Consider the following 14118-nt stretch of genomic DNA (forward strand, 5'->3'; position numbering starts at 1 on the left):
CTGCAGTCTCCTGCTGCTTCTTCTTGCTCCCTCCTGGGTCCACACATAGCTTCATCTGCCATTCTTCATGAGCTCCTGAAAAGGAAGGCAGGCAGCATTAGATCCAAGAAGCACCGACTCCCCCACCCAAAGGAAACAGGGAACCCAACATCCCAATAAAGCTGGCACACATGCACCCATCCAAGGAATACCTCACATCTCCCAGCCCCAACTCATCCCAGCAAAAAAAAAAAACAACTCACCCAGTGTGGAGCAGTTTTATCCTTTATTCTGACTGCCAGTGAGGTGTACTCTCATGCCTTACTGTCACTTGAGGACTACCCCTCTAATAAAGTATTTCCCTCTAATAGAGCTTTCTATCTCCCTTCCCTCTCCCTCCTCCAACTTCTCCCTCCAGTCCCAATAGCAGTTTTGCCACCGCACCTCATCACCACCCACTCCATCAGCACCGCGCAGCTGCTCAGCATCACACTGCCTCCCTCACCTCAATGAGGTGCCTCATCCCTCCCACTCATCAGATCTGCCTGGCTTTGTCCCATCCCATCCCCGTGGTGCTCCTTTGCCACTGTACCATGCTCTCACCTCAGACTGGGATGCCACTTGTTGCCTCTTTCTCAGAGCATCAGGATTCTGGTCACATTGTAAGGAGACTGCCTTCTCCTGTGCACCTTATAAAGGTGTCCCCGGCTCATGTAATAAGATCTCATGTAATAGAGGATTGTTCTATTGGAAGTGAGAAAAGGTTACTAACTACACTAAGGGGGGAAAAAAAAAGATCCTCCAAACATCACCAACTTGCCAACGTCAGCTGAATACAAAACACCCCAGTGATAAGACTGAGGAGCCTCTACTGCTGGAAACACTTGTGCTAATTACTTCTCCCACTAATCATTTGCAACAGAAGCATAAAAGAAGTGGAATTGACCTCTGAAGTGCTGTGCCCAAGGAACAGCCTTTAAGGAGAAACTAATTAAACCAGAATGAGCAGCAGCATCTCCTCAGGACAAAATGCACAGCTGTCCAAAGGAGTGATGGGTGTAGGACTGTGGGTTCACAGTAATTAAGAATGGAGGTGAGCAGCTCCAGTGGGAAAAGACTGAGCAAGGTTCTAGCTGTGCTGTCACCCACATAACAATGTTAGACAACTCAGTCTGGACAGAGAATGCTGACCTGAATTGGAGAGGAAGATTTGTGAGTCATTAACATTCACCTGACAGAGTGAACAAGTTTGCCCATGAGTAAAATGGGGGATGGGGGGGCAACCAAGGAATTAAATTCCCAAAGATTTGGAGAAATAGAGAAGAGTTGAAAGGGGTGTAGTTAAGAGCACTGGGTGGATAAGCTGGAAAGCTAAGGAGAAAACAATATAAATATAAATAAATAAATAAAAAGATAAAAGAGACTTGCTGGATGACATTAGTATGCTTTCCAGTGAAGCAGGGAAAGGCAGTGAGGGTTGGAGACGTTCACATAGGTAGGTCTCTCCAAAGACTGGACAGGAACCATTCAGAAGCATTAGCAACATCTGGCAGCTAGGCAGAAGGCAAGGGGATTAGCTTAGCATTTACAAAACGCATCTCCAGAAAAGGTCAGCATTTGCAGCTGTCTGTTATTAAGTAGCTGTATGTAGAATCTGTTCTGTGTGTATGGATGCCTGAAGGTGCCATCGGGGGGACAAGGGGCTGGCATTCAAAATGAGAAAGCACACTGAATTAGAAATATTAATTAAAGGCTTAAGAGAACAGTATATTTCATGAATTATCTGCGCATTTTACTTTTTTTTTCCCAGCAGTTCTCATTTCTGCTTAAAAGCAAGACCTATTAAGCAGCTGCTATGTGTAAATGCTACGCATAAAACATTTCTTTATCTCAATGGAGAAACAGATGTAATTGTGAAACACCTCCAAGAAACAATAATAAGAGCAATTCAGCACTTAGTGTTAGTTTTAAATACAGCAATATATTCAAATTTTAAGAGCTCTGCCACATAAAACTAGGAAAGAACAATTAAGATTTCAAATGCTTATTCCATTTATCATTTTTAATTATGTCCTTTAAAGGTTTTTTGAGCCTAGCACAGATGTAAACGCATGGAAAATTTGGATATCAAATCATTATAATGTTTATAATTCATCATCATGGCAAGACCAAAAAACAAGACTTGGCCGTGCCATTGCCATGGATTAGATCCGTTGTCTTAACAACAACAAAAGGAAATATCAAAGCCAAATTGGTATGGTATAGCTGTCACCCACAAGACACACTGAACAGTATTTGGTTGCTTCACTGTATACAAGCTCTAACATAGAGTTTTAGAAGCATAACAGATTCTTTCAAGGCTAATTGTAAATACCAAGTTTCTAGATATCTAAGACTTTGTCTTAGACATTCCACAATAAGCAAATAAAACATTCTTTCTTTTGAAATGCTACAGGATAGCACAGATATCTTCAGCGTTCAAGTGAGCATCATCTTCCATATCTCAGCAGGTTGAAAACTATTTTTGCTTATATTTAAGAAATATCAGCACAAATAGTTGCATGTTTGAATGATAATACAAAAATCAATTTTGCACATGCAAAGCCCAAGTAATTGATTGCATTCAGGTCATCAGCTGGAACTGAAAGACTCCTAGAGAAGTATTTCTTCTGCAGGGCAGTGGATAAATACCACTCCTCCTACAGAAGATGTGATTTCATCTCCAGTTGGTATTATTTCAGCCTGAGATTTAACATATTTACCTTCCATTTGGGTATCATACTTCCTCTGGTTGTCAGTGAGTGGTGTGACCAAACCTTAAATTTCATCAGCATATTCAACTACCTTAACAATGGTTTGGATTTTTTTTCTTTTCTCTCCCCCCCCCCACCCTCACCCAGGTCTGTTGCAAGGCAAGTATGAAGCTAACAGTAGGGGAAATGTTGAACATAAGATCTGGAAGCTTCTTTAGTCCAGAAACATTGATATAATTAGATTGAGGTAATTTAAAAGTCTTACAATTCTTCCAAACAAAATATTTTGAAATAACAAACAAAGAGTGCCTGGCACTTCTCATTAGAAGAAACTGTCACTGGCAAACTCCAGATGCTTCTTTAATGGAGCCTCACTTACAAACACTTCCTAATTGCCATTCAGCTTTTGCAAAGAGAAGCCAGAAGACAGCCAATATCAACAGAGTAATACAAATAAAACTAAACAATGGTGGTTACTCTCCCTCTGCTCCAGCATGCAGACCATCTCTCTCACGTTCACAGAGATGTTATCTCCCTGTAATACAAACAACCAACTCACCAAAAATTTTCCCTTGCATATTAATATACATTTTTAAAAAGTCATAAGTGGTAGGAGGAACCTGAACAAGAAAGGCAACATTAATACTTCAGAGAAGAAGAATAAAGTACCCATAGTAGCATTCTTGTTTGAGGATTTTTTCTTCTATCTTCAATGTCTGGAAGATGGTACGCATGGGCTTTGTCCGTTTCTGCTCTAGATTTCCATGCACCCAACACAAACACCTCACAGTACAGCTTGGAGAGAGAAGCCAGCTACAAATGCAAATAATTTTTGTTTTCATCATGGCTTCAAGAAAGATGTGGAAGGCCTGGAGAACAATCAGGATTACAGCCCAACTGGACAGGCCTCCTAGTCTGAGGTGAAAAGTAAAAAGCCCACCAACACAAATTGCCACATGATCAAGTTAGGTGCAGCTTGTTTTCTCAGGAGCTATCTCCAGAAAGTCCTATAATGTTAACTGAAGGGCCAGGCTGGCAGCAGCCTGCAGCAATCCTGAGGCAACTTGTAGAGGAATGGATGTGGCAGCACCCAACCCCACCATCAGCAGACCTGCAGACACCATCTTGCCTTCAGAACTCAATTTTATACAGGCACAGGTATGATTTTCACATGTCTGGGGCTGTCAATGCCCTTTTTCAACCTTGTGTTGGTATTTTGCTCCAAGTCTCAAACACTGCGGCAGAAAAGTTCTCTTGGTGTCATATGTGGGCAGAAAGCATGGTAGAAGCACAAGGAAAGCTTACAAATTAAAATGGCGGGGCTGGGGTATTTTTTTAATGGATATTTTTCAACGTGCATTCATAGCAAAATCTACCTATATTCCCTTGTCATAATAAAATACTTGTGCTGAAGCTGGCAGAGATGTTTCTTTTTGCACAATAGTGATAGAAGCCATTGCTAGTGCAGCTGCTGCCATTACTTTCCTTAGCTCAGCAGTTTACAACAGTAATTCTCATTAAAGTAAACCTGTGGAATGTGCCAGACTGCTGGCTCTGCAGAGCACTGTCCTACATGTATCCACAAAATTTAAAGTCTGATAGCTGTATCAGCACAAGCTTTCTTGTGCTGCCCTGGGTATGCATTCCTCCCCAGCAGTACCTAGAAAATAATGAGAATGTGTGCTGAATTTACATGATGAATGTGCTCGTGTAAATGAAGGAAATTAAGAGAAAAACCTCAGCTGGGTTTGTATATCCAGTCTCTCTCATGGAGTGAGGTCTGCAGTATAAGTGAAATTTTAGATCTGGGGGATAAGCATTCAGAACCCTCTTCACAGCCTGTGATGTCAAATACCAGCCAGTTCAGCCACAGCTCACTTTTGCACCAAACACAGCTCAAAGTACTCATTTGATCAAGGAAGAGGAGAAACAGCAAGCTATTACAGCTGTACCTTGGATAAACTTTTTACCCCTTTCCTTAAAAATAAACTAACAAAAGAAAACAAACAAACATACTAAAAAAGGACCTGTAAACCTTTCCTTTGTGCAGTCATCTGCAGAGAGGAAACATGAATAGCAGAAGAGAAGAGCTGGGAGAAGGAAGCTGGTCTCTATGTGAATGGATTGCCAGCACTAATCTCATAATTAAAGTCATGACAAATAGGAGAGCCATTTTGCTTTATATGTTTCTCATGTCTTCTTACCAAGAAGAACTGATACAGGTTATCATCACTCATTCAGTCTAAATGTCACTATCTGTAAGGTAGAATTATATGAAGATGTTAACAAAGATGACAGCAAATATTCAAAAGGTTATCGGTAAAGGAAAACTCACCAATGTTGATGCCTTGGCTGGAAAAGCCAGGACAATCTCCACCAGGAAGCAATCTCCAAGAGATACTGCCTTGGTGGTGGTCAGCCCTTAAATGAGGTCTTAGAGGAGGTGAAATCAAGCTCCACCCCTTCTGGGAGCACAGCTAAATTACTCTCACCTGTGTTCCCTCAGCTGACCCAACACTTGCCTCAGCTGATTAATCAGAGGTTCAGGCTGTGATTTCCCATACATTATCACAACCCAAAATAATTTAGCTTTTTTGTTAGTGACTTGCTATATTCAATGACTTCAGGGATACCTGTGGCTCATCCTCCAACATCCACCCCTCTTAATTTCAAGACCAGAGACAGCTTCAGCAAGTAAGAATTTTCACCTTCTCTGTTAGTCAAATGGTAGGCAAAAGCAGATTTTCTCAGACCTGTTTTTTCAAATCACGAATGACTTGCATATAATTGCTATACCATTCTCTGAATAGGAATAGCATATAGCAGAATCGTATTCAAGGGGTATTTTGATTTAGGGAAATATCTTTTTCTTTCAGCTCACAGCTGTTCACTTAAAAAACCCCGGTTTCCTTCTGTAATATGTTATATTGAAGCTCAAGGCTGAAATAAAGGTTATTATTCTGTGCTTTTCCCACCTGCCTGCTGGCTGCGTGCCTCTTGTGCTGTGGGAAGCAGTGTGCTGCAAGATTGCACCACAGAGTACATCCTGCAACTCCAACACTCCTTGTCAACGTGGTTGTCAACTGCATCCTGCTGAAGGGAGGTTGAGTGTGGCAAATCTGAACTGCAACAGTTTAACATGAAAGAAGTTATCATCCTGCTTTGAGGGTACTCACTTTTCTTAATTAAAGTGTAGACTCACAGAAGTCTGGGGACATGGAGTCTTACAAAATCCAGTCCGATGGCTGCATACCTGTGTGACCTATTCAGCATCTGCAAATCTGTTTAATGCCACGAACTACATTAGATAATTCAAGCAAAAGCTCACAGGGAGTCACATAATGAGACTGTTCAGATTACTGTTATGATTACTCCAGTCCCTTCCCCCTTCTCACTCAGGAATTTCATTTAGGCAAGCAGTCATTTTAAGAACATGCAAATTGTGATTGCCAGTTTTGCTATGAACGTGGCAGAAAGCCAGGCTTCTGTAAAACTGGCTACTACAGGCAGCATGAAGTTAAATATGCATGACCTTGCCTGATGTCTATCCATAGGATTGCAGGCATCCTGCATGTGTAAAGATTCAAGCTTATCAACTACCAGAGTTACTATTCTGTATGCAGTGTGTCTCAAAGTCCAACACAATGGAATTTCTTAGTATATCAGTGCTCAATTATCATGTAAACTCAGCACATATTCATTCTCTCTCTCTTCTTTAGTAAGGTCTCGAATTAAAAAGTCATGTGCTTATCCATGTCAAATCCAATAGTAAGCCTTGTCAAGAATGTATATAGATTTCACATAGGGAAGGTAGGTAGATTTCACATTGATGATAACTTTGCAGTGATATAAAAATTGGATAAGTCCATTGTTATCAACAAATGGTGATTAAAATGCAACAGTTACTATAAATAATGTATTTGACAGCAAGGAATTAATGATGCATTATTAAGATAAGGGGAGCACTAGGCAATTGCCTGAGAGAATTGTACACAATCAGGAGTCATAGAAAAGTCAACTGTGATTCAGGGTTATAAATGATAATCCAAAATATCATAAAATTTTTCAAACCAATAAAATGAGATTTACCTCATTTCAATTCACAAATATCTGTCTAGTATACAGTCAATGGCAATATCTGTATTCTTTAAAAAGATTCTACAACTGTAGAATATATACATAAGGGCAGATTGTGATCTTCTAAATAGCAAAGGAATTCACTGCATAGTTTTGAATTAAAAATTGAACTAATAGAAAAAAAAAAAATGCTACCAAACAATGTTGTGTTTGTTCTTCTACAAGAGAAAGGGCTGCAGAGGGTGCTGACTTTGCACATGGAGCCTCATCATTTGCTTTGAGCCAGATTTTGATTCCTCCTTATGGCTGCTTTAGAGCAGGGAGGAATTTTCCTTACACAAAGGAAACTGGTTAGGAGCAGATCAGCAACAACCTTCCTGTGCTCCAGGGAGAGATCTCATGGGGCCACGGATATAGATGCTGCTTCCATGCTATCCAGCCTAAAGAAACACCGTGAGCCGAGCACTGAAACTGAAACCCCAGCTACAACAGAGAGCTGCAAAATTTGAGGGATACCATTAGATTTTTATAATCAATTTGTGTGTTGGTTTTCTTTTCTTTTCTTTTGTACCGCACCGATGGCTCACAGCCACTCTAATTAGTGATCCCAGCCCAATGGAATGAGCTTTCTCAATACAGCAAAATACAGTACAGCAGTGCATGACCCCCCAGTTCAAAATGGAGTGAGAGGATGATGTTTCCAATGCTCTTACACTAATGTCACTCTCACTGCTGTGCTGCTAGCATTTGATGACCATCTAGCAGTTGCTGTGGCAAGTGGTCTATGGCTGTGCAAACAATTTGCAAAGCTTTTGCAAATCATTTATCTTAAATTGTGGAGCGGACTTAATACAATAACATTTATACCTGTAAAAAATAACTCTTCCTGAGTCACATGCTGTGGCATATCGATGTTAAGCAGGCAGCTCTTGGATTTCTAGTATTTTTGAGAGCTAATGCTATACAAACAAAAACCAAAGGGGGACTGGTAGCTTGAACACGATTGGTGTCCTGCAGAGTGGAAACATGTCTGTTGTTAAACAAATAAGCATCTGTTTATAGGTATTTATGATCAATTTATAGAGCAATTCCAAGCAATTACTCTTGGTATGACTCAAAAACTCAGGCTGAATTCTAGCTAGGCAATAAAAAGAGATTTCTGTAATGCTGGAGAGAATATTGAACACAGTTGGAGGAAAGTACAAATCAAATGTTAGCGTGATAAAGCTATGCTCAGTAACTAAACTTCTGAAGCTCTTCATAACTCAGGAAACATTCACATTGGAAAATCAGACATAAGCTAAATCCAGCACCGCTGGATTTGCAATGCAGCAAGTGAGACAGAGGGTGTACAGGAGACCCTGTAACATTCTGGAGCAGCAAATGAGGGCAAGGTAAGATACCTGAGTGAGCCTGATGGCACCTGTTTGTAGGTAGCTGAGTTGCTCCCTCAGAAGTAGCTGTAGCTTAATCACTTCCCAAGGGGAAGATGTCCTCAGCACACACACAAAAGTATGTCCTTGATCAAAATTTACACTTCAGAAAAAGGATTTGATTAAAACCATCCAGAAAGGAAGAAGACAAGGAAACTAATAGCCATAATTTCATAAAGCAATTTTTTTTTATTTGAAAACATTATACAGGCATTACATTGCCACAGCCAGTCCATATAGGAGCATGCAAATATCAAAATGAAGAAAGATTTGTTCAGGTTTTTCTTTTTTTTTTTATGCAGGATTTGGGGTTGGGATTCCATTTGCTTGGATTTGGTTTTGGTTCATATTTCCATCTGCGGTGTCAAGATTAGTGTGCTTTATTATGGTGTTTAACAGTAAAATCCTACCCATGGGGTAAAATTTATATTCGTAGATAGCTCAGGAATACTAAGTGGTTTAAAAAAAAAAAAGGAAAACAATACTACACGCTTGTCAAAATGTTAATAGCACAAGTTAGCAATCTCTACACTATACATTGAAACTTTTCCATATGACACAATGGTGCAAAATTTTCAATTGCTTGGTCTTTCATTGTGTTGTTTTGAAAGTTTATAGCTGGAACAAGGACAAGGTTTGTCTCCAAGTGAAGGTTTTCATCCAGTAGCAGAAAATTAAATCAGTCTTGCTAAGGGCTGCTCAGCGCCAACAGTGTAACAGGGCTTCAGTTTGTTCAGGCAAGGATCTACGGAGAGTAGCTGCCAGCTAAATAGCTGAACCTCTGCTGGTGTGTTCTGAGGTCTTGAACTGCAGGAAACAAGCAGGTAGAAGTAATGTTTTCCTTCACTAGACCCCAGCTCCACAGTCGATACTTGTGAAGTACTGTCTTCCTTAGAGGTCTGTCCAGCACCAGCACACTGGTGCTAATTGAAGTTCTCACCTTTTTTAATGGGAGATGCAGAACACGAAGCAGACCCATTTTGCACATGGGACTCCTCCTGTGCAAATAACACAGAGGATGGTGGCTGGGCATCGAGTGTACACCCAGACATTCACACCTTATTTCCAGAGGACAGAGCTTTTAAAAATAGCCTCTAAAAATCACTATAGATGGCACATCGTAGACATCCACTGTCTGTAAACTCTTGTGTGTAAATCTCCCAGTCCAGCAAAGTGCCCAGGACATGCCTTCTGCCCAGCTCTTTCTGAGAAAACTCCAACAAACATCTACAAGTTAGTGTCAGAAAAAAATGAAGAGAGAGAGGTGGAAGGACTACAAACATTTGGCTTGAAAATAAATACTAATAATGAAATAAACCAAAACAGTTATGCAAAACAAAGGAATTGTAAACGTGGAACAAACACATACACCATCCTCAATGATCTCAAGATCAACATGGGGACTAACATTGAGAGAAAGGTATTTAATTGGTATAAAAGGTAGCAAAAAAGACTGAGATGACGGGTGCCTGCCAGTTGCCTCCTAGCACCTGACAGTGTTGTGGTGTCTGTGGCCAGAGCCCCTGCTCCTGTGCAGGTATGAAACCTGACAGGGTTGGACCCAGGATGCTCACTGGCCCACTCTACACAAGGGCTCCATCCAAGTGAACCACGTGCTTCCCACGTGGACTTCCACCTGCAAACCTGAAGTACCACCAGAAGATCATTCTTGAGTGTGGGAGGTCAATTTTTTTTGTTAATTTTAACCTTGAATCCTACAGCATTTGAGCTTTCCTCCACATTCCCAGAAAATGGACTCTATTTCTCTGTGGAATCTTCTTTCCTTTTTTTTTTTTTTTTTTATTTTTTATTTTTTTTAAAATCAAAGGCTTGGGAGAAAAAGCTTAGAAAGATGAAAGCTACAAAAGATTTAAAAACAGAAGGCAAGAAAAAAATCTCATTCTTTCCAATTTAAAAATCAGGGAATCTTAACTGAAGGTTTCAGAATGGCTTTAAGTATGGTTTGACAATACTGCAGACCCTTCCTTCAGCTGCAGTGGGAACCTGGCAGGCAGCCTAAACACGATGGGACAGAAATCGCCTTTTCTCCTCAGTGACAGCACAAGTAAGAGATAACATATGTCTGCTGTTCAGCAGCATTTTGCCACTTCACATATATTTGTATAGATATTTCTCCCAGTCTGCTTCAGGGGAGTCTCTTCTAAAGGAATATAAAAGATGGAAGTTACCTCAGCATAAATTTATCCTCCTTGGTTGACCTGTGGCCTTTCTAATCTCCAGAGTACAGGCTTTTTGTTCTTTTTTTTCTTTTTTAGAATAGAAATAGGAAAGCTGTATTTTTCAAGTATGAAGACCTACATTTGCACTTTAGATAGACTTCCTCAGCAAAATGCCATTCAAATCAAATTCACCTTTTATGCCCGCAAGCAAAATATCCATCAGCCTAGCTTTAAACCCCATGTTCAAATACAATGAATATATACACATTTTTACATCACTATTGTGTACTCCTCAAACACCTTCCTTCTAAAGATCCTGAAATGTTTTATAGTAACTTGGTCCCATAGCACCCCTGTGAGGTAGGTAAAATATAACTATTCCCTTATATACAGATTGGGAAACGCAGCCACACAGAAGGTAAGTCATGCCTGTGATGATGCAGAGATGTAGCAAATCTGTGAATAAAACCAAGCTTTCCTGGATCTCTTTCCTATCTGTAAGGCATTATTACCATCACCCTATCCTTATTTTTAAATTAAAAATAGATGATGGATGTTAAAATAGTGATTACTTCTTACTGTGTTCTCGGAAGAGCACACATAGTGGATTCTTGTGGCTGCAGCTAAGATTTTCCCCCTTCTGATAAGGCTCGTGGAGCAGATTTGCAGTTGCGGAGCACACCCTTAACTGCCTTCATATATTCCCAGGAATGTAAGAAAACTGCTGAATTCTTCTGCTAGTTTTGTAGTTAACGAAAGATAATTGGTTACACCCTGCTGGTATGAATGCCTTTGTGCTACACCAGCAGATGGTCCAGTGTTCCTATTCATGAATTCCTCGCATAATCTTCCCAATTTTTACAATTTGTGGGTTTTGGTGAAAAACTGACGCATTTCTACATAGCTATTGTTAGAACAATGAACCGCAGGAGACTAAGCAAACTGGAACAGTAGAAGGCGCCCTCGATGCACCGAGTATCTAAAATAAGTGCCCTGATCCACATGATATGTCATCTTACCATAGAGAGATACAATACGTAGGAAACTAGAAAATGCATTTTTCTTTAACAGATTAAATTTTAAAAAGTAAGAAATCTGTGTTAGTCACAACTACAGAGAAATTAACTCCCTATCACCTGATGCAGAACCTCAGTTGCTAGGAAATCTGCCATGGATCATAGAGAGGTCAATGCTAGAGTACTTCACTTCTTGCAAACATAGAAAGGCTAAAATGCTCACCTTATACCTATTCCTAGAATAGAGACAGATATTGTAAGTTGTCCCTCCTCTGGATTCATGGAATAGATTACCTAGAAAGGGCAACTAGATAGCACAGATGAATTTATTGTATTTCCCTCACCAAATTCAAGGTGCTAGCAAAAATGTGTCAGGGTGTTGTTACCATGAGTAACCCATCTATTTTGTGCAAACAAATCCTAGAGAGAAATCAACAGTGACTACATAAGTGTATTTGCTGTAAAAAGGCGTCTTTCCACAACTGGTGTGGCTTAGGCATAATATCTCTCAGTGGGTGCAAATACCCGCTTCTGTGAATTTCTTCCTGCAATTTCAGCTTCTATATTTAATATCTTTCATAGGTAGTTTGAAAGACTGATTCAAATACAGCAGTTTGTAAGGCAAACGTGCTGTTCACATCATAAACAAGGGACATGGAATCTCCTTGCAATGAACACCCTGCAACAACTAATTTGCACGTTTATGAGCTGTCCTTATTTGCTACCTTGCAGCTCACCAGTGTAACTGCACCTGGTAAATACCTTTCTCTATGTACAATACAGAGATAATGGATATACGAGCTTCATTGAATCATCAGCAGGCTACCAATGACCCTGGGCTTAAGCAACTCTGACATGAGGCTCCTCTTCTGTCTCCTGCCCCAGGCTGGTGTACGTTACTGAAGGCTCCATCTGGCCAGTGGTTGGCAGGTCTACAACAGGTCCCGAAGGGTTTCGAAACTGCTTGTACACCCGAGGATCTTGGGCTACGTAGGTGGACGTGGAGGAGTAAAGCACTAGCCCAACAAGGATGGTGAAGAATGATAACAAGTAAAGTCCTGAAAACTGAGCAAAAAGAAGAGTACAGCCATTAGACACAGTACTTTTTATCCTGAGCTCAAGAAGACACATTGACAGAGGTAGGCACAGGTACTCGTTGTGGCATGTACATCACAGTACATACTTGTCAGAAGGATGGCAAACTTTCGGGGGAATATCTATTTGAAAGTTATTTTGTTCACATTAATTCCCCTATCTTAAACAACCAATTGCTAGCTGGTACTTTCCCAAGACTCAGATGTATTAAGTATTAGTCAGATGGGGCTTTGGAAAGCTGAACTGTGGTCAATGATCAACAGCTGATTTTGTTTTGCTTTTAGCTAAGTGAACCACTTCATACTTCAACACCAACAATTAACTGTTGCCTGCAATTGACTGCTTAATGAGGTACTTTATTATTTTACACAGAAGTGTCTGTAAATCTGTTATTTAATCCTAAGTTATATTGTACATCAGATCATTTCAGCATGGAACAAAATAGATCAGTCTGTATTACCTTGGTAGGAGCTTTCTAACAATCCTGCTTTTAATATTCAAAGAAATAATCACAATAGTAAAAGCAAATTTTACTTAAGGTAACTTTGTAGAAATGCTAATTTTGTCTCATTTAATAGATCTACAGAACCTGTATGCAGCTTCCCACCCGAGGAAGCATTTGACTTATTTATTTATTCTTTATACAGAATATGGATTACTTTCAAAAGCCTTGGGCATATGTTATGAAGTGACCTATCTACACCTGTTTTTGTTTCCTACAACTGGCATATATGTTTTAGAGGAAAAACAATGTAACAGGGAAAGTTTAGAAGGAGTCAGAAGGATTGCAATGTAGGAAGAATGCTGCTTTCATCACTTGTTAATTGCATTTTTCCAGGGAACCATCAGGTCTTCACCTGTCACCTGGTAGTATGATTTGATGGGATTCACCACCCTGTACCATCAAGAATTACCACAGTTATGGGCATCACAGTAAGTCTGCTGACAAATTCCTCCTGTGTGACACAGCTCTAAAAGGGCTGGCTTAGGCTTAGATCTCCCTCATGTGGCAATGAAATCCAAGTCTGTCGTTTCAAAGCATTTTCTGGTGGCCTTTTTTTTTTTTCCTTATCAGTTCATATTTTCTCCAATGCTTTCTCCTCCATTTCATGAACTTGTGTAGCATTTGGCTGCAGCGGCTTATCTCAAGCAGAAGAAAAACTGAAGAGTAAACTGTGTCCCAGTTTCCCAAATGGGGATCTAGTTTCCTAGTTTCCCACTGTCCCTCCATTCTATCTTATGACTGAATTTCTCACCCAGGGCAGCCAGCTGGCTTGCTCTGCTGTATAAGCAGAGTGCCAGCCAGACCTGTGATTGCCTTGTGTCCTGCTGTGAGGACTCCATGAGGCTTCCAGCAGCTAAATATGCCCTTATTCTTGTTCTGGGAGCTGTCCAGCCAAAACCATTTCACTTTCTCTTTATTGTGGCTTCAACTCTACCATTTTCCACTCCTCTTGGACATATCTCTCATTCCTTCCTCTGCCAGTAGGCTCTTTTGCCCAATAATATTCTCACTGTGGCAGTCCTCCAGCCTGGGAGAAAGGCTTTGAACGTAGCAGAGGAAATCTAAACAAAGGCCTGCAAA

The 14118-nt window shown here is 40.4% G+C and overlaps 1 protein-coding gene across 1 annotated transcript in view; it reads right to left on the bottom strand.

The window, feature by feature from the left end:
• Positions 1 to 10018: 10018 nt before the first annotated feature.
• Positions 10019 to 14118, bottom strand: part of SLC35F1 (solute carrier family 35 member F1) — a 217680-nt gene continuing 213580 nt past the window's right edge. The window contains exon 8 of the mRNA XM_015858777.3: positions 10019 to 12503. Within this exon, the coding sequence (XP_015714263.2) occupies positions 12279 to 12503 (225 nt within the window). The 3' untranslated portion in view covers positions 10019 to 12278. The remainder of the gene's footprint in view (positions 12504 to 14118) is intronic.

The sequence above is a fragment of the Coturnix japonica genome, chromosome 3 (genome assembly GCF_054131305.1).
Source record: "Coturnix japonica strain WE chromosome 3, WE-NBRP24, whole genome shotgun sequence".
In the NCBI taxonomy this organism is placed as follows: domain Eukaryota; kingdom Metazoa; phylum Chordata; class Aves; order Galliformes; family Phasianidae; genus Coturnix; species Coturnix japonica.